This window comes from Budorcas taxicolor, chromosome 13 (genome assembly GCF_023091745.1).
Source record: "Budorcas taxicolor isolate Tak-1 chromosome 13, Takin1.1, whole genome shotgun sequence".
Classification (NCBI taxonomy): domain Eukaryota; kingdom Metazoa; phylum Chordata; class Mammalia; order Artiodactyla; family Bovidae; genus Budorcas; species Budorcas taxicolor.
Window position 1 is genome coordinate 51,382,029 of NC_068922.1, and position 26,803 is coordinate 51,408,831.

At 47.5% G+C, this 26,803-nt stretch overlaps 2 protein-coding genes across 2 annotated transcripts in view; one reads left to right on the top strand and one right to left on the bottom strand.

Annotated features, from left to right (window-relative positions):
• Window positions 1-1,479: 1,479 nt before the first annotated feature.
• Window positions 1,480-5,878, top strand: GFRA4 (GDNF family receptor alpha 4). Its single transcript, XM_052651161.1, has 6 exons — window positions 1,480-1,525; window positions 3,810-4,155; window positions 4,258-4,367; window positions 4,448-4,582; window positions 5,205-5,296; window positions 5,450-5,878. The coding sequence occupies exons 1-6, from the start codon at window positions 1,480-1,482 to the stop codon at window positions 5,528-5,530; spliced, it is 810 nt and encodes a 269-aa protein (XP_052507121.1). The 3' UTR covers window positions 5,531-5,878.
• A 12,293-nt stretch (window positions 5,879-18,171) lies between these two features.
• ATRN (attractin) overlaps window positions 18,172-26,803 on the bottom strand; it is a 184,712-nt gene continuing 176,080 nt past the window's right edge. Inside the window, exons 28-29 of the mRNA XM_052650648.1 lie at window positions 24,916-25,030; window positions 18,172-18,511 (exon numbers count right to left, since the gene is read on the bottom strand). Of these exons, the coding sequence (XP_052506608.1) occupies window positions 18,387-18,511; window positions 24,916-25,030 (240 nt within the window). The 3' untranslated portion in view covers window positions 18,172-18,386. The remainder of the gene's footprint in view (window positions 18,512-24,915; window positions 25,031-26,803) is intronic.

Genomic DNA, 26,803 nt, shown 5'->3' on the forward strand with positions numbered 1-26,803 from the left:
AATTAGGTTGAACTCAGCTGCTGGTTTGATTGGTCTCAACTCACCTCACTTATACATTTGCAGTCAACTGTTGGCCATTGCTTTTGGGGTTGGCTGGCTTTTGGGTAGGGGGTTGGGGAGAGTGGGCTTTGTGTCTCTCATTTTCCAGGAGGCTAGCCCAGGTTTGTTCACAAATAGCTGGGGAGGGTTCTAAGAGAGCAGGAACAGGATTAGAGTGAAACAAGGGAGGCACTTATCTTGGGCACAAAAAAAGTAATCAAGATAAGTAATATTTTAATGTAATATTTTGTAAAGATCAAAATTAATACAAAAGTCCATGATGAGCAAAATAACAGGATCAGTTACCGAAAGGTTTTAGGAAACTGAAACAAACAAAAAATCTGTAGTTGTAATCTTGAGGCAAGTACCTCACTCACTGCCTCCTGCAGAAGAGCATGTGGAAGCTTGCCAGGCTTCTTGAGAGTCTATGACCTGCACATTTTACTTCCATAACATTCTGTTGGTCAAAGCAAGTCAAGGATTCCAGGGGTTGGGAGGTAAACTCCACCTACACTCCAGGGAGGAGCAGCAAAATCACATTTCAGAAAATGTGAAGAATTGCAAAATTTTTGCAATCACTCGCTGGCAGCAGAGTAGCAAGCCTCAAGGCTCAGGCCTTGCTTTCACTCTACCACTGAAAGGCGCTGAATGAGACTGTTTGCTAAAGCCCCTTCCTACGCTCTCTATGGGATTCTGATTCATAGAGTGCCATTGAAAGAAGTTTTTATCACTTACAGTTCCCTTGAGAAGGGGGTTGCCCACCGAGCAGAGTCAGATAGCAAAGCACCCAGTTTGTAAGGAAAGACTGAGGAACTGCCAGATTGGAAGAAACTAAGGCAACATTGACCACTAAGTGCATCGTGGGATTCTGGATGGGATCTTGAAACAAAGGACATAAGTGGAAAGACTGCGGAAATGCAAAGGGATTTACAGTTAAGTGTCTTGTACCAATGTTAATTTCCTTGTTTTAGTAATTGTACTATGGTCAGGTAAGATGGTGATGTTAGGGGAAACCAGTTTTCCCTTCACCATCTGAAGGGAAAACCACCAAACTGGTTTTATATCCTTCACCCAGAAGGATATAAAGGGAGCACCAGCATTTTTGCAGTGTTCTAACTTTTCTGTAAGTCTAAATATCAGCTAATAAAAAGTTAAAAATGAAATTATAAAAGGAGAAGAATTATGTTGTTCCATAAATTTAATAATTTAGTATGGCAGAGACAAGGTCAAGTGGCTCCCAGATCTATCTGAAGGTCCAGCCTGGGCGGGGACTCAGTGAGGGCAGCAGGAATCATTCCCAATGCAAAGGCTCCTCCCACCAGAGGAACAGTCAGCGGAGACACCTAGGTTTCCATCACTGTGGCCCAGGGGTGCTGGGAAGGAGGCACCTGTCCGACAGGGGCTCTGCCTCCAGCCGTCCCCTCCTGTTTGCCGCCCAGCATGGCCAGCTGCTTGGTACCTGCACTGCTACTGCTACTGCTTCTAGGTGAGTGGCTGCCTCCCCCCAGACCTCTGAACCTTGGCTTCTCTGTCCCGGATCCTCCTGATCCTCAAGAAAAAGGTGGGAGCACAAGAAGATGATTGTAGCAAAAGCCAAAATGCAGGAAGAGGCACCAGTGAGACACCTGTGCCCGAGGTTTGAGGACACACACAGCACCCTGCCTCCAGCTTCTGGGCCCCGCGGAGCCATGGCCTCCCAAATCTCGCCTTGGTAACTTTGCCCCAGGGACTTTCTTTTTCCTACTGCCTGCCCTCCTACCTCTGTTACCCTTCTCCCAGGCCCAGCCCTCCACCTTCAGTCTTGCAACTTCACACTGATTCCTTGCCCTGCATCCTCAATGTCTCCATGCCATGCATCTGCTGTTCCAACCACCTGGACTATCCCTCCCCAACTTGGGGCATCATGGAGGGAGGGGGTCACTTTACCAGGTGGTGTATGGTAGGGAAAATGGAGAAGGTGACAGAGATCTTGGAGCTGAGATGTGCTGTTTTGAGGGGTGCTCCTGGTGGAGGGAAACAGGTAAGCAAAGAACAGAAATGGCACCAAGACCACAGGAGACACTAGGAGCTGATGTGTGTGGCTGAGGCCTGGGGATGTGAAGGCTTGGTTGGGAGAAAAGGGCAATGTTTGTCTGCTGCTCTAAAGTCCTGGAAGGACGGGAGGGAGCTTGGAGCGGGGGGGAGAGGAGAGAGAAAGGAAAGGCCACTGCCAGAGAGGGCCCTGCTCCCAGATTTGAGGTAGGAAATACCCCACTACACACACACACACTCGGAAATAAATGGGTGCTAAGCCAAAGTCTGAGGGAAACTTAGACTTTGGGGCCAGAAGCCTTCTCATCTGAGGAAGGCTCCTGGAAGCAGAGAGAACCGAGGGGCAGGGGTAGTCTGGTTGGTGCTCTAGGGGGAAGGGGCTGCCAAATTCCTCCAGAGACTCTAGCTTGGCTGGATTGATTTTTATTTTAAAAAATTTAGTTTTGGTTGTGCTGGGTCTTTCTCTAGTTGCGGCGAGTAGGGGCTACTCTTCTCTTGCGGTGCACGGGCTCAGTAGTTGCGGCAGGTGCGATCTTTTCCGACCAGGGATCGAACCCGTGTACCCTGCACTGGGAGATGGATTCTTATCCACTGGACCACCAGAGAAGTCCCTGGCTGGATATAGATGCCCATGGCATTCAGTGCCCATGGCACTTCCAGACAAAGCTCACCCTCTGCCCAACAGACCCCTGGTATGTGACCAGGCTGTGCCAGGCACACTCTGTCCACAGTGGAGTGCCCTACGGCTAAGGACTGAGCCCCATGGCCTGCCATCTGGGGCTTCTCTTGAATCCACACCCCGCAGCCAGGACTAAATGGCTCCAGTACCTGAGCCCTTGCCAGGCCTCTTTTACTTGGCTGGTGGAGAGGAGAGAGGCCGGGGGAGAAGCCAAAGTCCCTCCAGGTGGGGCAGCACTGGTTAGATTGGTAAGAAGGGAGCAGTAGAAGAGGATGGAGGGGGAAGATGCAGAGGCAGGAGGATGCTCTAGAGACGGTCAAGAAGGAAGGGAAGCAGAAAACTATAGGTCACTCGAAGGGTCTCCAAGGGAGAAGGGGAAGGAGGGGCATCTGACGTCTCCGCTTGTCAAAGAAAGGAAGAGGAGCAGCCACTGTGCTCAGTGCCTCGTCTTACATTAATTCCATTTTTCTGATTTACTTTCGGCTGCGCTGGGTCTTCCTTGCTGTGCCGGAGCCTCTCTAGTTGCCTGGCCAGGCTTCTCTAACTGCGGAGCATAGGCTCTAGTGCGCTCGGCTCAGGGGCTCAGCAAGTGCGGCTCCCGCGCTGGAGACTTGGCTGCTCTGGGGCATGTGGGATCCTCCTAACCTCTGGACCTCGGCGCCATTTCTGATAGTCTCCATTAGCCAGGTCCCCAGGAGCCTTGCAGTTTTCCGTGTGAGGTGGGGCCCAGGACAATGGGAAGAATCTTAAGGACCCCTCTTTGGATGGGTGAGGGGTGGCGCCTGGGGAGGATGGGTCTCAGCTTTTGGGGGAGGCCAGCCAGGCCCAGCCTCGACGCTCCGCATCCACCGCAGACGTGCGGCAGGAATGCCCGGAGGCCGTCGCTGCCCATCCTCGCAACGGTAGGCCAGTCAGTGCCAGTCGCTAACGCGTTTGGGTCACATTCTGCCCATCTCGAGTTTTGAGCACTCCGCATCTTCTGAGGCCCTGACCCAGAGGAGGAGGTGAAGTGTGCGTGTAGGGCACGCCAACAACCGCAGCCTACCCGCCTCTCCAACAGGATCGCGGAGCTCTGTAGCACCGAATCCATGCGTGGACGCGGCCGACGCGTGCACCGCCGACGAGCGGTGCCATCGGCTGCGCACCGCGTACGTGGTGCAGTGCTTGGGTCGTGCCGGGCCAGGGGGCTGCCCCCGCGCCCGCTGCCGCCGCGCCCTGCGCCACTTCTTCGCCCGCGGGCCGCCCGCGCTTACACACGCACTGCTCTTCTGCCCTTGCGGCGGCCCCGCGTGCGCAGAGCGCCGGCGCCAGACCTTCGTGCCCTCCTGCGCTTTCTCAGGGCCTGGCCGGGCGCCACCTTCCTGCCTCGGGCCCTTAGACGCCTGCGAGCACAGCCGGATCTGCAGGTGCCGGAGGAGGTGGAGTAGACGGGGTGGGGGGTGGGGAAGGGCGGGCAGGGGTCGGAGCCACTCTTGGCCCACTCACCGCCTTCCGGCCGCGCGGCGCAGGCCCCGCCTCCTGGCCTTCCAGGTCTCCTGCGCGACCACAGCCAGCAACCCTGACGGCTGCCTCCAAGACCAGGCCCCAAGCTGCCTGCGCGCCTACGCCGGCCTCGTGGGTATGCACCGGCAGGAGGGGATCTCCCGGGGATGCCTCCGCCTGGATGGGCCGATTACCCTGTTTTCGGGGTTTGACCAGGCACAGCCATCACGCCCAACTACGTGGACAACGCAAGCGCGCGCGTGGAGCCCTGGTGCGACTGCAGAGCCAGCGGAAATCGGCGTGAGGAGTGCGAAGTCTTCCGGGGACTCTTTACGAGGAACCGCTGCTTGGGTGAAGGGCCGAGGAACCGCTGCTTGGGGGCCCGGGAGGGGCGGGGCCCGGGAGGGGCGGGGCCCGGGAGGGGCGGGGCCCGGGAGGGGCGGGGCCCGGGAGGGGCGGGGCCCGGGAGCCAAGCTGCCTGGCTGGCTGTGAGGAGACTGAGGCCTGTAGCGGAAGCCACGGAGGCCCATTTCCTTGCTTCTGCCACTTCTGAGGCGGTTCCATCCTCCAGGCACAGCCAGCTGCCCCTATTAATAGTCTTGCCTTTCTAGTCTGAATAGCTAGGTGGTTCGCTGACCAGTCTAGGAGTTAGGGAGTCTAAGTTTGAAGCCTAACCCTGCCGCTTACTAGCTGAGAGTTAGTTAACTCCTCTAAGCCTTTTTGTGCTCATCTGTAAAATGGGGGTGATAATTGTCATGCTTCCGTAAGGAGAGAAGGCTGCAGTTTGTAAGGCACTCTAAACACAGCTGTGTTTAGCATTGTCCATCTTGAAAACCTTGCAGACGTCCTCTCTTCCCATATCTGCCTGGGGAGGACCCATGCAGGATGCGAAGGGTCTCTCTCAGTTTGTCCTTGAGGAGCTGGGCCCTGTGCTAGGCTTTCTCAGCCAAGCTCACCCTGTATCCCTCCATAGACAGTGCCATACAGACCTTTGACGGTGGGTGGCCCCCAATCCTCCGTAACCAGTTGGACTCCCACCAGGACCCTGAGCAGAGTCTCCTGCAGGTAGGTGCAGACAGGGGATGGTGAGCTGGCAGCCCCTGCACTGACTCCTTCCATGGCAAGTGGGCCTAGAATGAATGCCCTGGGAGGGTGGGGGTGGCAGAGAGCAGAACCGGGCTTCTTTCTCAGGTCCACACTCTGCTCCCACCTGCCAAGGTGTCTTCTGCAGATGTGCTCCTGGAGGGGAGCTCCCTGCTCTCCATGCTTCTTGTTCTGGCTCTCCAGTCCCTGTTCTGACTTGGACAGCAGACCTTGGACAACTGTCCCACCCTGCCTGGGATATTGGGCCTCATTAGTGGCCTACTGCCCCACTGAAAAGGGACTGGCTTGTCTCCTAAGCTGGCCCACTGCTCTTGCTCTACTGCTCTTTGCAGATCTGGACACTGTTTTATCATGCTCTAAGGTGTACATCTGAACAGACTTGTAGACAAAACTCCCTCTGGTACTCCAGCATTTTATGGCATCCTCCTAGTTAGGCACTACCCATCATGATAGACACCGGCACCGCATCACTAACGCTGGCAGATTGCTTCCTGTCTTTGATGTGCTGCTTGTTGGACACCACCTTGAGTGAGAATCCAGTTCCCTGCGTTGCACTGGCCATGTAGCCATCTTCCCTGTGGTTCAGCCCAGCACTAGGACTGACATCCATAACTCAATAAACCCCTGTGCACTGAGACTGGCCCTGTTGTCATGTGATCTGTGTTCTGGGAGCCAGGAGCCCAAGGTCAGCTGCAGGGTGTGCCTCTGCTGGCCTCTGTGACCTTGGATGGCCTCGGAACCTCTCCAGGCATCATCTTCTCAGGACCTGTGGATGCTGAACTGAATCAACTGTCAGGTCCAGTGCCGGGGATCTTGGCTACTTGTTTATTCTTTCATTCTCTGCTAGTCATCAGATAAAGAAACTCCATTTCCCTTGCAGTTAGGGGGTGGTTGGTGACACAGTTCTAGCCAGTGAGTGAAATTCACAGATAAGGCTTCCAGGAGAGCTCTTTAAAAAGGAACAGACTTCCTGACTGGGGCCCTTCAGCCTCTGGCCTCAGCTTTTCCCTCTTCTTGCCGAGAACTTGCAGGCGATGCCTAGGAACATGGGCACTATCTTGGAAGAGGAACCACGTGACAGTGTGGCACACTAGCCTGTCTGCCTTTCTCTGGACTGTATGTACTCTGTGAAAAAAATGATGTGTCTAATTTGTTTAAACTACGTATCCCCAGGTGTCTGTTATTTGCAGCTAAATATAGGCCCTGATTGACACACTTCCACCTGTGGGGTGCCTAGGAGCCCCAGGATCGCCCGCTGTGCTCACTTAGGGGAGCCTTCCACCTTGGTGCACATGGAACCCTACCCTGACAGACACTGGAAAGGAGTAATGGTGTTTGTTTGTTTGTTTGTTTTTCCCTGAGTAATTGGTTTCTGTCCATGTGGAGAGTCAAATTCTTCCCTGGAGCAGAGCGACATTTATCACAAGGGTTTAATAAACAGTGTGTGGCCAATGTGGACCCAGTGGATGCTAAGGGCATTGTGTTAAACTACAGTTCTGTGGAGGAGTTTTGGGAGGAGAGGGCAAAACTATGGGAGCAAGGTACTAAGCTTTCCTCAAAAACTTGGGGACTCCTGATTATATTCTGTGTCTCTGGGCTGCTCCATCTCAAACCTGGTTGGAATTTGGCAGGGGCCAGAAGACAGTTTGGAGTGGAAGCTTTTGGTGCCTTGCTCAGCCCTCTCTGGGCTAGTGCAACCCATCCCCGAGCTGCCTGGGATGTTGGCTGCTAACACAGCTCACAGCTGCCCACTTCTCTAGAAGAGACAGCCTGAAAGGTTACCCTCTGTTCCCAGAGGTGGACAGTGGCCAGTGACTGACTGAGGCTGGAGTTCAGAGGCCTGGCCTGCGTGCCTTGGGGGGCAGCTGTATGTGCCGGCCATGCTTCAGAGTTCCCTGGGACTTTAGGCTGAGGCTGGATCCCAGCTGAGACCACATCCTAGTTTAGCTCTTTCCCCTGCCCACTCCTGCTCCCTCATGTAGAGGTTCCCCTGAGGGCACTCCCTCCAATAAATCATGGTCTGAGAATCCCTGCCTTGGGCTCCATTTCTGGAGAACCTGAGCAAAAACACAGGGGTTAGGTACAGACCACACTGAAGCCCAAGCCTGGGGCTGTCCTGACCAGAAAAAGAGCCACTGGCTCTGAGACTGTGCAGTTAGCAACTCAGACCAAACCCACAGACACTACATGGGGCAGCTGTACCAGCCTCCCACCTTCAGCCAGTACTCCCTGGCTGGAACCAAACGCAGCTCAAACTGCCTTGGGCTTCAGGCACAGCTGTCTGCAGGGGTTCAGATGATGTTGCTCCTGCTGATCTCTGCTCCACTCTGAAGCCAGACAGGCTCTCACCCAGGATGTTGTCAGCAGCCCCAGATCTATGGTCTCTCCTTCAGCACTCTCAGAGGAGAAAAGCACTTCTCTTTCCCAGTATTTGTGGCCTAGAGAGTGACATCAGTCCACCAAGATCACCCACCAAGAAGGGGTAGGACATTTTTCAATGGGAAAAAGGAGGGATGTTGGACGGAGCAAAGCTCAGAGTCAACCCTGTCACCACTTCATAAAGAAGGAATGTTCTCAGCTACCTATATCTGTGTGGGAATGGACATTTGGAGCGGGGGTGGCTAGGCAAGTTAAAGTATTGCCTTGCCCTGTTTACCACCATTGTATGGTAGCCCAAGTGCAGATTAAATACCCATTAAGTGATTTGCTTTATGTGAGAGTGTGTTAAACTCTACTGAAAGTGTTAGTCGATCAGTCACATTTAACTCTTTGTGACCCCCCAGGAACTGTAGCCCGCCAGGCTCCTCTGTCCATGGAATTCTTCAGGCAAGAATGCTGGAGAGGGTAGCCATTCCCTTCTCCAGGAGATCTTCCCAACCTAGGGATTGAAGCTGGGTCTCCTGCATTGCAGGCAGATTCTTTATTGTCTGAGCCACAAGGGAAGTCCTAAACTCTACTACTTCCATTTTTTACTCAGATAATTAGAGTGAAATATGGGCATATGGGATCCCCTGGAGAAGGGATAGGCTACCTACTCCAGTATCCTTTGGTTTCCCTGGTGGCTCAGATGGTAGAGAATCCATCTGCAATGTGGGAGGCCTGGGTTCAATCCCTGGGTTGGGAAGATCCCCTGGAGAAGGGCATGGCAACCCACTCCAGTATTCTTGCATGGAGAATCCCATAGACAGAGGAGCCTGCTGGGCTACAGTCCATAGGGTTGCAAAGAGTTGGACATGACTGAAGCGACTTAGCACCCACGTATAGGCATATACCTTTCAAAAGATTCATATATCTTTCAAAAGATTGGGAAGATAAAAGTGAATGGAACTTAGTAGAAAATAGCAAAATTGTTCATGGCACTTGGCTATCTTCCTTCAGTACTTCTTTCCAACCAAGGCATGGGGTTTAATTAAATGGAGCCTCTTTAACATCAGACAGTGTGCAAGGTAAAGAGGCTTCCTCACTGGGTGCAAGGGGAGAATGAAAATACATAGGGCTCTCATGTCAGCCTGGCTCTCTATTTTTTTTTTTTCCCCCAGAGTGAATGTTCCTGCTGGGAGGCTGAGGCTGTCTGGGGCATGGAACTAGTCACCCTGGAGACAGAAGTCAAAAGGAAGGACTAGGCCCTGTGACTTGCAGAGGCTATCATCTTGCCACTTCTGGGGCTGTTGACTTTCCTAGGGTTTTGTTGTTGTAATGGGCTGAATGGTGGTTCCAAAGATATGTCCTCATCCTAATCTCTGGGACCTGTGAACATTACCTTATATGTAGGCAAAAAGAGTGAATATTACCTTCTGTGGCAAAAGATGTGATTGAGTTAAGGACAGTGAGAGGAGGCACTTATCCTGGATTATCAGAGGGGGCCATAAATGCAGTTATGTGCACCTTTGTTAAAGAAAGGCAGAGGGAGATTAGATATACACACAGAAGACAGGGTGCTGTGAAGACACAGGCAGAGACAAGACTGAGGTGGTCACAAGCCAAGGAATGTGGGTGGCCACCTAGAGGAGGCCAGGAGCGGATTCTCCCCTAGAGCTGGGAGCAGTGCAGCTCTGCTCACAGCATGGTTTTGGACTTTTGGCCTTCAGAATTGTGAGAATAAATTTCTGTCATTTAAAGCCACCAAGATTAGGTAATTTGTTACAGCAGCTTCAGGAAACTAGTGGAATTGTCTTAGGTGGTCAGAGTTTGGTGTCTGTCACTTCCATATAAAAAGGTTCTGGCTCATAACATGGTGTTATCTGGCCAAACACCTCAAAGCTGAGTCCAGCTGCGGCCCTGTCAACCAAAGAAGGGTCCTGCCTTGCTCCACATCTGAGTATTGGCCTTTGTGTCCTGCCAGATAGCCTGCTTGCTGTCACACTTTCACATGCCTTCTGGGAATTGCGGTCCTGGGCCTGGCCTCATCCCTGTGACTGGGTCTCTGTTAGCTGTTGTTAACACTGAGCCTCTAGCTGACAGGTGGCTGGGGATGGGAGCAGGCAGAAAGGCAGGTGCTGGAAGCACCCATGGATTTATGGGTGGAAACTTCACGGTTCATGAATGCTCACTCTGGCTTGTTGTCTTAAGTTGCAAGGTTAATACGAAGCTGTTCACTGCTCCCCTCCTCCCGCCACCCACCCCAGTTTAGTCAGGTGTGGCCAAATTCAGAACTGGCTTATCTTTACAGGAAGGATGGACACTGGTGGGTGAAATTTCCAGAAGGCCAGGAGGGAAGGGGCAGGCAGGGCTACAGGAGAGGTGCCCTCAGCTGGACAACAACTTGCCAGTGAGCCTGGCATGCATGTGAAAGGAGACAGAACGTGGCCCTGCCTTGCTGGGTTGCAGGCCTGGGAAGGCCTGTGTTGAAAGATGTCTAAGGAAGCTGTTCTGCCAGGGACACGTCACCTCACAACCAAAGGAGCCTCCAGTCCAAGGCAGAAAGTGAAAGTGAAGTCGCTCAGTTTTGTCCGACTCTTTGCAACCCCATGGCTGTAGCCTACCAGGTTCCTCCATCCATGGGATTTTCCAGGCAAGAATACTGGAGTGGGTTGCCATTTCTTCTCCAGGAGTTCTTCCCGACCCAGGGATTAAACCCAGGTCTCCCACATTGTAGGCAGATACTTTACCATCTGAGTCACCAGGGAAGTCCATTGGCAGGTTGGTATAAACCCCTGCCAGCTGCTGCTGCTAAGTCGCTTCAGTCATGTCTGACTCTGTGAGACCACATAGACAGCAGCCCACTAGGCTCCCCCGTCCCTGGGATTCTCCAGGCAAGAATACTGGAGTGGGTTGCCATTTCCTTCTCCAATGCATGAAAGTGAACTCCTAGCAACCCCATGGACTACAGCCTACAAGGCTCCTCCATCCATGGGATTTTCCAGGCAAGAGTACTGGAGTGGGTTGCCATGGCCTTCTCTGACCCCCGACAGAGTTTCTTCCATAAGCCATATGAGGTCACTGTGGAACCGCAGAGTAGGGCTCCTCATTTGCTTTGCGCAAGGCATGTCATTCATTCACACAAGCACACTGTAGAGTTAGTAAAGTACAGCAGAAAACATGTTCGCTAGGAGAACAAAGAATTAGAGCTGCAAGCATCCTTACCTTGTCCTGAAGAATCCCGGATGAGCCCTCAAGATAAAAGGTTGCTGCTGAACCACAAAAGACTCCGGGATTCTTGGCCTCCGGAGGATAATTCAATCTGGGGCCAGTGATGAGGCTTGATCGCACAGAGCTTCTGTGTAATAAAGTTTTATTCAAGTATAAAAGAGATAGAGAAAGCTTCTGACACAGACATCAGAAAGGGGCAGAAAGAGTGCTCCACAAGGCAGAAAAAATTAAGATGAGAAGATGCCCACATGCCCACACAAGAAGATAAAATACACACAAAACCTCAGAACCTGAGCCCTCAAAGGACTGGGAATAAATAGCGGAGGAGGGGAGGCCTACAGGACATGCAAATGGGCCCCAGCAGACAGGGTGGAGCCCCAGCTCCTGGTGCAGCAAGCAACTTCATACAGTAATCAGGACTGTCTCAGCTCGTCCCTTCTCTGTGTTGGGAACATAGAATGGAAGAGAACTCGTGCCAGGCATGTCCCACAGCTAGTGACACAGGGCTGCAGGGAGTGTGTCCGTCCAGATGCAACCCAATTGGAGACTCCAGAAATGACACTGCTCTTGGTGACAGAATTTTCCAAAATGGTGACCAGCTCTTGGTAAAGTTTTGAAGAGAAGTCCGGTCTTCCCTTATTTATACAGAAGTTTCATTTCTAGAAAAGTTTGTGTTTATAATAGTGTTTTACACTAAAATAATTAGAAACAGATTTTTCCCCATCTACACAAACATCCAACAAGACATTTGAAACTTGGGTGGGACGCGGGTCAGTTCCTTTTTGGGTAGGACAGTCCTGCATGTCACAGGATGATGGTCCACCTTCAGGGCCACCTGCTAAATCACAGTAGCACTGCCCCTTGAAAGTGATGATCAGATTGCCCCAGCTCTTTCCAAGATGCCCCCCAAGGGGCAGTCCTACACCGAGAACTACTGCCCTGCAGGGCCAGGCTACCCTGACTCCTACCGCCGCTCTTGGTAGCATTTTGCTCCCCCAAGACCCGTGTCTTGCCACCGTGCAGGCCCAGCAGTCTCGTTGCCTCCTCTGGGCCTCTCTGCATCTGCTGTTCCCTCCACTCAAAAGCTCTTCTCCTGACATCATGCCAGCTCCTTCCTTCATTCAGCTCTACGCAGCTGATACCTGCCCCAGCGACTCATTCCCACACACCCACACTTTCTACCCCAACCCTTCCCCAAGCCTTTCTTCACAGGACTTATTACCTGGCATTGTCTTTGTGTCCCCCACTAGACTGTAGACTCCAGCAGGACAGATTTTGTCTGCCTTGTTCACTGTTAAGTCCCTGGCCCCTACACAGTGCGTGGCTGATGCACAATGGCAGGATGGGCAGAGGAGGAGGATGGCTGACACACTGCAGAGTCTTAACTAGACTTTCAACAGTCAGTGTTGGTTGTTTTCATTTTTTTAGGGTCAGGCTATTGGTTTCCTTGGGGCTTCCTTGGTGGCTCTGCGGTAAAGAATCTGCTTGCCAATGCAGGAGACCCAGGTTCAATCCCTGGTCTGGGAAGATCTCCTGGAGTAGGAAATGGCAGCCCACTCCAGTATTCTTGCCTGGAAAATTCTACAGACACAGACCTCCAATGTCTTTAACAGGTGACCATGGTTTTGTGCCAAGTTTGGAACTTCTTCCAAAATTTCTTGGCTAAAGCCCAGCTCATAGCCCTGACCTAACTGTAAGAAGGCAGAGATGCTGTTGATGCCTTGGCAAACTGCCACAATGTTGCTAAATCACAGGTCTTGAGCCAGTCAGAAACAGCTGGTGACTCCTGCAACCTGACCCAGGACAGTATCAGGGTCCTCCCTAACTTGTCAGTGGCCTGTAGTTCAGCTGTTTCCCACCCCGGCTCAGGCCCACGCTCTGGTAGGCAGGCCTCCTCGTCTCCGGGCCTGGACCCGGTGCCTCACCCACCCTCCCCTGTACGAAGCATAGCATTTCCTCGTGCTTCTTCTGGACTCTCATTTACTTCATGCCGATTTTATCCTTCTAGACCTTTTTCCTTTTAATATGCAAAAGTGTGCTTTACTTGCACTAAGTATGAAGAACATTTTCAGTTCCTTTGGTTAAAAAAACAAAACAACAGAGAGAACATGAGATGACGGCACAGATTTTACACAAAATCTCAAATTCTCAGACATTCTGCACAAATAATTGTATATATACATATTTAAGGGCAAACCGCAATCCTGTTGAAAAAATCCAACTCCTAGTTTGATTTTTTTCTTCATTGGAGGATAACTACTTTATAATATTGAGCTGGTTTCTGCCATACATCAACATGAATCAGTCACAGGTACTTCTAGACCTTCTGAACTCAGCGTCAGGGCACTGAAATGGACTGCTCTGAACCTCTTCTGAGGGCAGGAGATGCATAGAGTGGGGCTGGAGGTACAGAATGCATACAGACAAGTTTGTGAATGGACATATACCGTCATCAAAATTCAAGATCAGTGACAACGCTGTGGCTGTGGAGGACTAAATCTATCTGCTTGAGATTTAAGCAGATTTTAGTCTGCTCAAGATCTATCCTCCTGAGCCCAAGAGGACAGGGCTTCCCTGGTGGCTCAGTTGGTAAAGAATCTGCCTGCAATGCAGGAGACCTGGGTTCGATCCCTGGGTTGGGAAGATCCCCTGGAGGAGGGCAAGGCAACCCACTCCTGGATTTTTACCTGGAGAATCCCCATGGACAGAGAAGCCTGGTGGGCTGCAGTCCATGGGGTCCCAAAGAGTTGGACACGACTGAGTGACTAAGCACACACACGAGCGGACAGGAAGCTGAACGGCCAAGGGCAGCTGGTGAGGCTCCGGCATCCACGTGACGGTGCCCAGGCAGAGCTGTCCCGCATACCAGTCTCCGTCTCCAGCACTGGTGTGTTAAGGGCAAAGAGGGCCATGATGGGGACACAGGGAAATCTGCTCACAAACGGCTCAGGATTCCTCCCATACCACATGGCCCAGTTTTGGCCAGAGGTGTCTGAGGTGCCCACCTGCTGATTTACACCTCTGTCAGACTGCCAAATGCTTCCTCTGAGGCAGTCTGAAAACTGGTAAACTTCTTAAAACATTTTTCTCCCTTTTCTTAAGGTTCTGTTGACCAAACTGTAAAAATTAGTGAAAAACACAAACACTCAGAACAAAACCCACATTTTTATCAGATCTACTTTTATTTCAGAAGGAAGTTTGTATTATAGTATTTACTTCTGTTTATATACAAGTTCTTCACATTTATTTTTAAAATGCACAGACCTCCCTTAGTTCTCTTGTTCCTGCTTAAATTAGCTGTTATTTTACAATACAAAAAATACCAAAAATTGCAGTCCTAAATGTATGTATAACACCCACAATCCCCAGCAATGAAATAGTTTACAATACTTACTCCATATTTACATGAGTGCAATATATGCTAAATTATACATATTAACAAACTAAGCTTGAATCCAAACCAAAAACTCCCCAAACAAAACAAAACTGTAAATAACTATAAAACATTTCCAGAGCCAGAATTAGTTCAACAGAACAGGCTTCACTAGTGTTTAGAATGTTTTGTGCACAAATTCAGTTATTGAAAGTCAATTCCATTATTGCCTTTAAAAGAGAAGGCGCCAGTTTTCCTCTCCTCTCCAATAAAATCATCTCCCTGGAGGTGAAGGGTGTTCATGAATTTGGACAACTCAGGGGAAACATCTCTTGGTGGGCTTGGCTATCTACAAACCATCATGGTGATTTTTATGGTTTGAGCCATTTGGTAAACTGAGTAAACATTTCAGGCTGAGAGCCGGTGCACGGTCCAAGGCTAGACCCTCCGCCTTCCTGGATCTGTCCTCAGGTGGCCAATTCTCACAGAAACCACTGCAAGGAAAGGTCTCCCGGGATGACAGGTTTGAGGAGCTGGATTCTGCTGTAATTCTCAAGAGCTGCTTTTCCATCTGTCACTGCCCTAGTGTTAGCTTAGGTTGCCAGTGAAGTACTTAGTGAATATTTGTTGAATCATTCCCACCCCCTCTCTAAATACACTCTACTAAGTTGAAGGAGCAAGATTTGCACTGAAAGGTAGTGTCTTTTTCTAAAATACCGCTCTGGTCTTTCCATTTGCCCCAGATTTCCTGGTGCATCTCCGATCTTGTTACCTCAGGCCTTACCCACTGATATTCCAGTATTTTCCCTATGCTGACAGTCTCTGTCCAGGGCTGCTTTTCTTCCAGGTTAGCTCAGGCAGCATATGGTTGCTTTCTCTCCACACCTCCTCCCACATTTAGAGGTGATCCTCACAGGAAACAAAGACTTCTCCCCAAACAGTATGGGCAGGGGGCAGGAGGTGGGCAGGAGGCAAGGGTGAGGTTCTCCATGGGGAAACAGGAGGAGCTAATTATCAACAAAGCAGCTGCCCACTCCCACCCCCAGTCTGCAGTATAGTTAACTATGGTCCTAGGAAATGGTCATCAAAAATTTACACAAAATCACAACAAAACGGAGCCTGAAAAACCCCCTTTAAGAAACTCTGACTAGATCTACGGTATAGTCTTTGTATCTTAAGTCTAAGAGAAACATTTCTCAGGACGAGACTGGTCTTTTCCCGGCTACCCACAGCACCAAGAGGCTGACAGAAGATTTACAATGCACTCGCAGAGCTGATGACAGTGACAGAGACATTCCAGCTGCCAGTGAGCCTCTTCACACACTGCCCACATTTTCATACGTGCACTGACAGATGAGTCCTGCTTTAAAAGTTATCCAATTGGTCCCAGATGCATTTGAACACATGGGCACAATGGGGATGCCTTTCTCGGCTTGATTATCACTGTACGAGAGGACTTCTCTGAGCCTGGATATCCATTATATGGCACAAAACACATTAGGTCAAACTTGGACACCGTTATGTTTAATAAAAATACATTAAGATATTTTTGTTTTATGTACACTCTGAATGTCCAAACATTCGGACACTATTGTATAGTTATGTACAAGTGCAATATCTATGTTTTCATAACTATTTTAATTTACATACAGGCTCTGAAGTTCCAGATGACTTCCTCTCAGTAACTGGCTCTAAGCTGAGTGCCTCTTTCTCCTGCCACCCCCTTCTTCTGGCCCAAGCCTGCAGAAAGCTGTTTGCTACTGGCTGCAAAGGAGAAGCAGCTGGATTCAGTTGTTTCTCTACTGTTGGAGCAGAATTAAACTTCACTTGCTCCTTCTTTCCTTTTAAAAAATAAACATTATCTTTTAGAAAAAAAGAAAACCAGGTGGCTATGGGACACGGTGCTTATTATTTCAAGGCATGGAACTACCATGGGGAGGAGGCTTCTTTGCCAAGCAAACACTAGTCCTTTGAACAAACAAAGGACTTCCTTTGTGGGAGGGTCCTCTCCAATGGCCTTGTGGTAATTACAGGGTGAAGGGCCAGTCCATGACAGGCTCTCTGGGGTACCGTGATCTGGAGCAGAGATGTAGGGAGCTTCTAAGAGGAGGGATCTTCTCTAGAACCATCTGCTCTTTAACAATGATGTGAAAAAGTAGCATTTTGAAAGGCAAGTCTCAAAGTAGAGGTGTTTTGTGCATCAGACAGTGTTTTATGGTTCGACATCCTTGAAAACATCTTTCCAGGCAATTCTTCATGGGAGGGGTTAGTGTTGGGGAAGAAATAATACTCCCTCTCTCTAGGTACTCCATATAAAGGTGAAATGCCACAGTTTTGCTCTTTTGAGTATTAATTTCTCCAAATTCACAAACTTCAGCATTGTTGTCTAAAGGTCTACCTTTCCTGAGCCTCTGCACACTGCCCCCTGCCCCTCGCCCCCAGGGTAATGCTAGAGAACTCCTGGGTTTTGAAGCAGAAGAGAGGTCCTGGGAGGCTGCTGCATAATGCCAGAATACAGAGCACCACGGACAGGACAACACGACATCCAGGCAGTGGCCTGGGGAGACGAGCAGGGACTGCCCTACCCCACTTCAATTTGGTCACGACTTCAATTTGGTCACTTCATTTGGCATGGTTTTCTCTCCTTTTCCATTTTTCTCATGTTTTTCATCTTTATCAGCACTCACTGCCCTCCCCACAGCCAGCCCTCGAATCTAGGAGGGAGCACAGGAGGCCTGGGTCCCTCCTGGGGGGAAGAGGACAAACAGCTCCAGGCCGCTCTCCAGGCTTTGGGCAGGTTCTGCCTGACAACAGGAGACCGACCCTCTCTAGGCACTCCACCTGCAGCCTGAGAATGAAGAATGACCCACCACCTTAAACAGGCTACAGAGACAAACTGCTGTTCTTTGATCAAGGGGTCCCAAGTGCAGTCATGTTCTTTTCAGCTCAAGAAAGACATGTAACATGAGCAGGGCCCTCCCTCTGTGGTGCCTGGGCAGGAGTGGCCAGAGGGGTTGAAGCAAACATCAGGCCCAGTCTGGGGCAGGGAGGCACAGGGGAATATGCCTTAGTGTCCTTTTTGAAAAACAGGAGCATTCACAGTTAGGTCCTTTCTGCTTTCCTCTCAATCCCTGCTACATTAAATGTTTCTTGGGGTGAGAAAACTTTCCTGGCTGCAAATTAGATTTTAGAAAAGAGCAGATTGCCAATGATAGCTATTTAAAGTTTTGTAAGAATGTAGGAATGCAATTATGTAAAAACTTATGTTTACTAACTTTCCAATTGCTAGATCTATTTAAAGTCTAGGCACTTAGTGTGTGTGTGTGAGAGAGAGAGAGAGAGCACAAGTGGCAGAGACAGAGAGAGGTAAAGAGGAAAGAGAAGGATAGGGAAGGAGAGAGAGAGAGAGAACCTCAAATGGATTAAGACTAAATTAATCACATTGCTACAGAAAACTACATATTACATCAGTTTACATTCCAAGTAACACTGCTGACCTTGACATTTAAAATAGCCCCCTTCTATCTTATGATTCAAAAGAGATGGACCATTATTAATTCTCAACTAGAAAAAAAGTTACTCCCTGGAAGAGAGGTATTTGCCTAAATCGTGCAAGAATAAATAGCACATCTTTTAAAAAAGATAGCAGGCTTCAGATGAAAAGTTAATTCATCTGACTAGTTTTTAAAAGACCACATTCAAGAATGACTGATGATAAATGTCTACTTGTAAACACTACATCTTTGTTTTTTGCACAGTTGAGACAGTCCCAAGGACAGTTTTCCACAAGTGAACCTGAGTGTCATTCCTAGCTCTCTCACTCGCTCTACACCGGCCTCCTCCAGCAACAACTGGATCACCCCGGACCTGTAACGAAATCAGTTATTTTCCTATACGAAAGGAAAAGGTTAGATGCTGGAGTACAGATGGGAGAAACTGTCAAAGAAAGCTTGTGAACATGCAGAGGAGGTGGATGATTCGAGGGTTTCCAGTCTTCTGCCCCGCACAGCGTCTTCTCCCTGCCTGCTCCCTCCTGGCAGACGGCTCTGGCATGCCACTCCTTGCTCACAGGGAGTCCTGGCCCCAGCATCAAATGCAGGTCCCAGGCTGCGCGGGGGGCTGCTGTTTTCGGTTTCTCACTGCTCCTGACTTCTCTTTGTAGACGACTGGCATCTGCTGAGAAATGTCCACCAGGGCACTGGCCACTGCGAGCCCTTGGGAGAACCCAAAGAAGGAACACATGTTAAGGAACAGCTTGCTTTTATTTAGAAAATAATTTAAAAATTTTCTTTTTACATTCCCATGGCGCAATAAATAAATATATACATGGGAAAAACCTTACTTTTAACCTGTATCTCCCTCCATATTCCCCCTTCCATCAGAGTAACTGCTTTCGTTAGTTTGTATATATTCTTTCAGGGTTTATTTGTACAAATACATATTTCCCTCCTCTCCCCCTTTTTACATAAAAGGAGTATCTTACTTTCCAGCAGATCAACCAAGCAAAGTGCTCGGCCTAGTGGTGGAGCATTTAAGTAAGATTGCAGACATGCTTTAAGCACTAAGTTTCACCTGTCTTTTTCTCCAAAAAAAAGGCTGCACTATTTATGATGAAATTCAGATTCATTCCACATTGCCCAGCTAGCACTATTATTATTTTGGTATCTATACCACAATAAGAGTTAGGATAGACTTTGGGGTCAGACTTTGGAATAAGCAAGGTTCTTTAACCTCCCAGTGCCTCAGTTTCCTCATTTGTAAATGGGGAACAGCACAGGGCTTGTGTGAGGAGTCAATGAGTGAACTAATGGCAAGTTTTAGAATGGTACCTGGCTTTTCACCTCCATTACCACCTTTGCTTTAGGGACTGGTGAGTCCATTCTCCCTCTGTATTGGTAACTGATTAACTCAATGTTCACTAGGGAAGGCACAATCCCGGGGAAGTTGTATTCCTATGCTTGTGAAAAGGCCAGACAGGCTCATAGCCCTGTTGAGGCCTCCCGGAGCCATGCTAGAGGAGTTTCTTACTCCACTTGCTGAGTAGCTCTTAAGTGCCAGGTTTAGTACCTGGCATGCAGTGGGGAATCCACACCAGTGACCACTGTTATACCAAAGACAGAGCCAGGTGCTTTGGGAGTCCAGAAAAGGGCACTGTTTAAAATGGGGGTAAATGCTAGCCACAGCCATCAGTAAAGAAAAGAGATCCAGATTGGAAGGGAGTAAAACTGTCATTATCTGCACATGATAAGATACTATATACAGAAAAACCTAAAGTCTCCATCAAAAAACTATTAGAACTAACAAATGAATTCAGTAAAGTTGTAGGATACAAGATTAATACACAGAAATCTACTGCTTTTCTATACACTAGTAAGGAACTACCAGAAAGAGAAAGCAAGAAAATAATCTCGTTTAAAATCACATCAAACAGAATAAAATTCCTAAGAATAAACTTAATCAGACTTTTAATCTGATAACTATAAAACATTTACAAAGGAATCTGAAAATAATACAAAGAAATGGAAATACATCCCATGTTCTTGAACTAGAAGAATACTATTAAAATGTCCATACTATCTAAAGCAATCTACAGAGTAAAGGCAGCCCCTATCAAAATAACCATGACATTTCCCACAGAACTAAAACAAACAATCCTAAAATTGATATGGAACCACAGAAGACCCTGAATTGCCAATGCAATCTCATAAAAAAGAAAAAAGAATGAAGCTTGAGATATCATGCTTCCTGACTTCAGACAACACTAAAAAGCTAGAGTAATCAAAACAGACTGGTTTCCCCAGAAAAACAGACACATCGATCAGTGGAACAGAATAGAGAGCCACGAGAGAATAAATAATAGAGAATAAATTCATGCACTTATGGTCAATTAATCTATGACAAAGGAGGCAAGAATATACAATGGAGAAAAATCTGTTCTATAAGTGGTTCTGGGAAAACTAGACAGCTACACGTAAAAGAATGAGATTAGAACATCTCCTCACACCACATATATAAAGACCGAAGTATAAAATCTGAAACCATAAAGACCCCAGATGAGAACATAGGTAGAACACTCTTTATAAAAATTGTAGCACTATTTCTTTGGATCTGTCAATAAGGCAAAAGAAATAAAAGCAAACATAAATACATGTGATCTAATTAAACTTAAAAGCTTTTTTATTTTTTAACTTTCCTTGAAACCCTGAGAAAATGAAAAAACAACCTACTGAATGGGAGAAAATATTTGGAAATGATATGACCAATAAGGGGTTAATATCTAAAATATATAAACAGCTCATAAATTCAACCAATTAATTCAACCCAATTAAAAAAATAGAAGACCTGAATAGACATTTTCCAAAGAAGATAACAAGTAGCACAGAGATGGCCGATAGGCACATGAAAAGTTGCTCAACATCACTAGTCATAAGGAAAACGCAAATCAAAATCACGATGAGGCATTATCTCCCGTCTGTCAGAATGGCTACCGTCAGAATGGCTACCATCAGAAAGACCACAAATAACAAATGTCAGTGAAGATATGGAGAAAAAGGAACCCCTGTATACTGTTGGTGGGTATGTAAATTGGTGAAGCCACCGTGGAAAACAGTATGGAATTTCCTCAAAAAACTAAAAGTAGAACTACCATGTGATCCAGTAATTCCATTCCTGAGTATACATTTAAAGAAAACAAAAATACTAATTCAAAAAGATACATGCACCTGAATGTTCACAGCAATGGTCACAGCATTATTCATAACAGCCAAGATACGGAAGCAACCTAAGTATCCATAAATAGATGAATGGATATGAAGATGTGGTGTGCATATACACACCCACCCACACACACACAAACATAATGGAATGCTACTCAATTATAAAAAAGAATGACATTCTGCTATTTGCATAATATGAAAAAACCTAGAGATTGTTACACCTAGTGAAGCCAGATAGAGAAAGAGAAATACTCCATGTTTTTACTTGTATGTGGAATCTAAAATAAGAGAACAAATAAATACATATATAATGAAACAGACTCACAGATATAGAGAACAAAGTGCTGGTTACCAGTGGTGAGAGGGAAGGCAGGAGGGGCAAGACAGGGGTATAGGATTAAGAGATACAAACTGCTGCTGCTGCTAAGTCGCTTTAGTCGTGTCTAACTCTGTGCGATCCCACAGATGGCAGCCCACCAGGCTCCTCCATCCATGGGATTTTCCAGGCGAGAGTACTGGAGTGGGGTGCCATCGCCTTCTCCAACAAACTACTATGTATCAAATATAAGCAACAAGGATATTCTGTATAGCACAGGAACATATAACCATTCTTTATTTATTTAAAGAATGGTTTTCGCTACAGAAGAATGGCTTGGATGTGAGGGTGGGGGGGGGCGGGGAGGGGGCAGGGGCTGTGATTTTAGAGGTCAAGGGTAGAAGAAGCTGACTACAGGGGAGAGATGGCAGCTGAGACTAGAGTGGAGATGTGGCAGAGTAAATGAAACAAAGTGGAAGAGTGAGACTCCAGATGCAGGACTAGCAGAACTTGCCCATGAATTATACATAGACAGGTGAGGACTGCCTAGGACGACTCTTTAGTTTCTGACTTGAGCAACTGGCTAAATTCCTCAGTAAAGTGAATTCCTTTATTGAGATGGAGATCAAATGACCAAAATGGTTGGAAAGACATAAGCTCCATTCTGGACATTTTAGGTTTGATAAGACCTTGAAAAAGCAAGAGAGTTCCAGAAAAAACATCTATTTTTGCTTTATTGCCTATGCCAAAGCCTTTGACTGTGTGGATCACAATAAACTGTGGAAAATTCTGAAAGAGATGGGAATACCAGACCACCTGACCTGCCTCTTGAGAAACTATATGCAGGTCAGGAAGCAACAGTTAGAACTGGACATGGAACAAAAGACTGGTTCCAAATAGGAAAAGGAGTACATCAAGGCTGTATATTGTTACTCTATGTATTTAACTTATATGTAGAGTACATCATGAGAAACACTGGGCTGGAAGAAACACAAGCTGGAATCAAGATTGCCGGGAGAAATATCAATCACCTCAGATATGCAGATGACACCACCCTTATGGCAGAAAGTGAAGAGGAATTAAAAAGCCTCTTGATGAAAGTGAAAGAAGAGAGTGAAAAAATTGGCTTAAAGCTCAACATTCAGAAAACTAAGATCATGGCATCTGGTCCCATCACTTCATGGGAAATAGATGGGGAAACAGTGGAAACAGTGTCAGATTTTATTTTGGGGGGCTCCAAAATCACTGCAGATGGTGACTGCAGTCATGAAATTAAAAGACATTTACTCCTTGGAAGGAAAGTTATGACCAACCTACATAGCATATTCAAAAGCAGAGACATTACTTTGCCAACAAAGGCCCATCTAGTCAAGGCTATGGTTTTTCCTGTGGTCATATATGGATGTGAGAGTTGGACTGTGAAGAAAGCTGAGCACCAAAGAATTGATGCTTTTGAACTGTGGTGTTGGAGAAGACTCCTGAGAGTCCCTTGGACTGCAAGGAGATCCAACCAGTCCATCCTAAAGAAGATCAGTCCTGGGTGTTCTGTGGAAGGACTGATGCTAAAGAAACTCCAATACTCTGGCCACCTTGTGCAAAGAGTTGACTCATTGGAAAACTGATGCTGGGAGGGAATGGGGGCAGGAGAAGAAGGGGATGACAGAGGATGAGATGGCTGGATGGCATCACCAACTCAATGGACATGAGTTTGGGTAAACTCCAGGAATTGGTGATGGACAGGGAGGCCTGGCGTGCTGCAGTCCATGGGGTGGCAAAGAGTCGGACATGACTGAGCGACAACTGAACTGAAGCACAAGTGGACACGTCATGTAGGCAATCTAATAACTTGAGTATGAAGCTTGGTGAAGAGAACAGAATTAGAGATATGAACCTGGGAAAGACAGAAGGTAGAGGTTACTTAATAATGGGGAATATAAACTCACACTGAAAGAGAAAAAAAGCCTTGGGTTTGGCACAAGGAACCTTAAGGTGTAGAGACTGGAAAGGAGACTAGCCATTATTTTGTAATAACTTTAAATGTAGTACAGTCTACTAAAAATACTGGATCACACTGAAAGGCTAATATAATCTTGTAAATCAACTACACTTTAATAAAAATGAATAAATAAATAAAATGGGGAAACAGAGAAGGGGGTGGCAGAGATGGCCCCGTCCCACTGGTAGGTCTCAAGCAGTGAGCAGGTCTTCATCAGACTGCGACACATCAGGCCAAGTTTGGAGCAGGAAAGGCCACAGTGCTGCACGTCTGTCACCCCTGCACCTTGCCCTCGGGGAGCACCAGTCAGTGTCTGCTTAGCTGGGGACTGACGGAAGACACTGCTCCAGAGCATCACGTCAATGGGCCCTTCTGCCCGTGACATGGACAAGGCCAAGTTAGGGGCTCAACTCACAGAAATCCCTAGATGAGGGCAAATCAAGCCATTCACTTATGAAATGAAGACAATAAACCCTGACCTGGCCATGTCTAATATCCTCCCTCATGAGAACACCACAGACCCAGACCTGAGGCCTGCAGGATCACTGCGACTGAAAGCTGTCTCAAACATTTCTATTATTTGAGGCATCCCTTCAAAGTACTCCATGATTAGATTAATCAAGACACTTCCCAAACTGTATTCCACATTTCCTTTGTGCTGAACAGTAGAAGAATGTTTATCTAAATTATGATTCATGTATTTGATGGAGTAGTGTAAAAGCTGGGTAAGATATTATACAGCAAGTTACAAAAATGTTTAAGATAGTTACACGAAAAAAGAAGAATAAAAATAGGAGTTATACAATCACTGCAACTAAATCGATGATAAGGACTGGGAAGGAAACAGAACAGTGAAAACAGGTGCTGCAGTAATGCTTGAAATACCAATTTGAGAACCACTAGCTTGAAGGAGCTAGCTGGAAGCCATGAGAGTAAGATGACTGAGGAAGAGAACAGAGGGAGAAAGCCTACAGTTAAGGGACAGCAAAGAAAGGAACACAGCCGGTGGGGAGGAAGAATTGGTGGCAAAGGAAGGTTTGGCTGGAAGCATTAATACCACTGGCAGGATAAGGAGGCTGACAAAGTGAGGAGATCCAGATATTTTCTAGGAAGGAATGGCGACCTTAGAAAGAGGGGTTAAGGAATACAGGGGCAATGGGATCATTTTTCCAATCCTCACAATGACACGAGGCAGGCACTACAGGTATACCTCATTTTATTGTGCTCACAGATACTGTGTTGTTGTTTTTTAAAAAATTGAAGGTTTATGGCAACCTTGCATTGTCAGATAATAGTTCGCATTTTTAATGAATGATGAACCGTGTCTTTTTAGACATAATGCTATTGCGTCTCAACAGACTACAGTATAATATAGACGTAACATATGTACACTGGGAAAACAAAAAATTCGTGTGATTCACTGTCTTGTGATACTTGCCTTACTGCAGTTTTCTGGAACCGAACCTGCAATATCTCCTAGGTCTGCCTGAATGCAATATCACTTTCATAACCAAGTTCCCTATGAAAAAGAAGGAGTCTTCACACATCTAACACATAAACCTCATTTGTCAATAACTGTCATCTACTCACCGGACTGCCCAGGAGGAGGGATTCCACCGAGGCCTCGAGGGAGCCTCACAAACACAGAGAGGACAGCAGCTTTGTTACCAAAACACGGCTCCAGGGCAATGGGCTTGGGAACAGTCTGGTCGAAGAAAATAAAGAATTACCTAAAATGGTGTTCCCTAAAAACACCTTCATAGCCTTTACATGTGACTTTTAAAGACACCCCTTCGTTAGTTTCTATTGTTATGAAACATCAAACAAATCACAAACTTTGGAGCTTAAAACAGTATCTATTTATTATCTCAATTTTTTAGGTCAGAAGTCCAGGTGAGAGCTCTGTAGGGTTCTGGATATAGGTCCTATTTATGTCTTCTATCAGTTCTGGAAAGTAAAAGTCACTCAGTCGTGTCTGACTGTGACCCCATGAACTATACAGTCCATGGAATTCTCCAGGTCAGAATAGTGGAGTGGGTAGCCATTCCCTTCTCCAGTGGATTGTCCCAACCCAGGGACTGAACCCAGGTCTCCCACACTGCAGGCAGATTCTTTACCAGCTGAGCCACTGGGGAAACCCAAGAATACTGGAGTGGGTAGCCTATCCCTTCTCCAGCAGATCTTCAAGACCCAGGAATTGAACTGGGGTCTCCTGCATTGCAGGCGGATTCTTTACCAATTGAGCTATCAGGGAAGCCCCACCTCATTTCAGCAAGAATTCTCAACTCTATTTCACAAAGGCTCTGAAGGTCTCAGATCTTATCTTCAGAAGGTGGAACTCAAGTTATCAGCTGGGTTCCACTCCTACCCCTGGAGAAGGAAATGGCAACCCACTCCAGTACTCTTGCCTGGAGAATCCCATGGACAGAGGAGCTTGATGGGCTACAGTCCATGGGGTCGCAAAGAGTCGGACAGGACTGAGCGACTTCACTTTCACTTTCACTTTACTTTCCACTCCTACCAGGAGGCCCTGGGGAAGAACCAGCTTCAAGACTCATTCAAGTTGTCGACAGAATCTAGCTCCTCCAGGCTCTAGGTCTGAAGTCCCCATTTCCTTGCTAGCAGTTAGCCAAGGGCCACTCTTCCTTTGGAGGCCACTCATATTCCTCTTCACAAGGTCTCTCCAGCATGAAACCAGTGATGGTGCTCAAGTACTTCTCATGGTTCCTCTTCTGCCACCAGTCAGAGAAAGTGTTCCCTATATTTTAATGTCAACTACCCTCAGACTTTTAAAAAAAACAATTTAGCTGTGGCTCTCAGGCCCTACAGCATGCAGGCGTCAGTAATTGTGGCTCATGGGTTTAGTTGCTTCACAGTACGTGGAATCTTCCCGCATCAGGGGATCAAACCCATGTTTCCTGAATTGGGAGGAGGATTCTTATCCACTGTGCAATCAGGGAAGTCTACCCTCAGACTTTAATTACTTCTGCAAAATCTCTTCACAGCAGAATCTGAAGTACTATTTGACTGAATAAACTAGAGAGGACTCTTGGGGGCCATCTTCAGAATTATGCCATCAGTTTCTCCAAACTGGTTGAAGAAACTGCAGCACAGAGAAATGACTAGAAGAGTAAAATGGCCGAAGGGGTGAAACCGCTTATGACCCAGGTGGGAGATGATAGTGGCCTAGATCAAGGTGATAGCACGTGGTGGAAGTGGTGGCACAGGAGTCAGGACATAGTTTTGAAGATGAAGTCAAAAAGACTTGCTGATAGATGGGCTGTCCAGTGAGGATGAGAGCAAGGACAAGTCAAGGATGATTTTGGCCTGAGCAACTAGAACATATTGAGTTGGGGAAGTTATGCCAGAGGAGCAGGTGTGGGGAACAGTCTCTTGAACATGTTAAGTTTGTTCAGATGCTTAGTAAGACATCCAAGTGGGAATACTGAGCCAGCAACCTGATATATGAATTGGACAC

Coding starts and splice junctions, on each gene's coding strand:
- GFRA4 (XM_052651161.1), top strand. CDS start 1,480: ATGGCCAGCTGCTTGGTACCTGCACTGCTACTGCTACTGCTTCTAG. Junction 4,368..4,447: donor CGCCTACGCCGGCCTCGTGG/GTATGCACCGGC, acceptor GGGTTTGACCAG/GCACAGCCATCACGCCCAAC. Junction 4,583..5,204: donor TACGAGGAACCGCTGCTTGG/GTGAAGGGCCGA, acceptor ATCCCTCCATAG/ACAGTGCCATACAGACCTTT.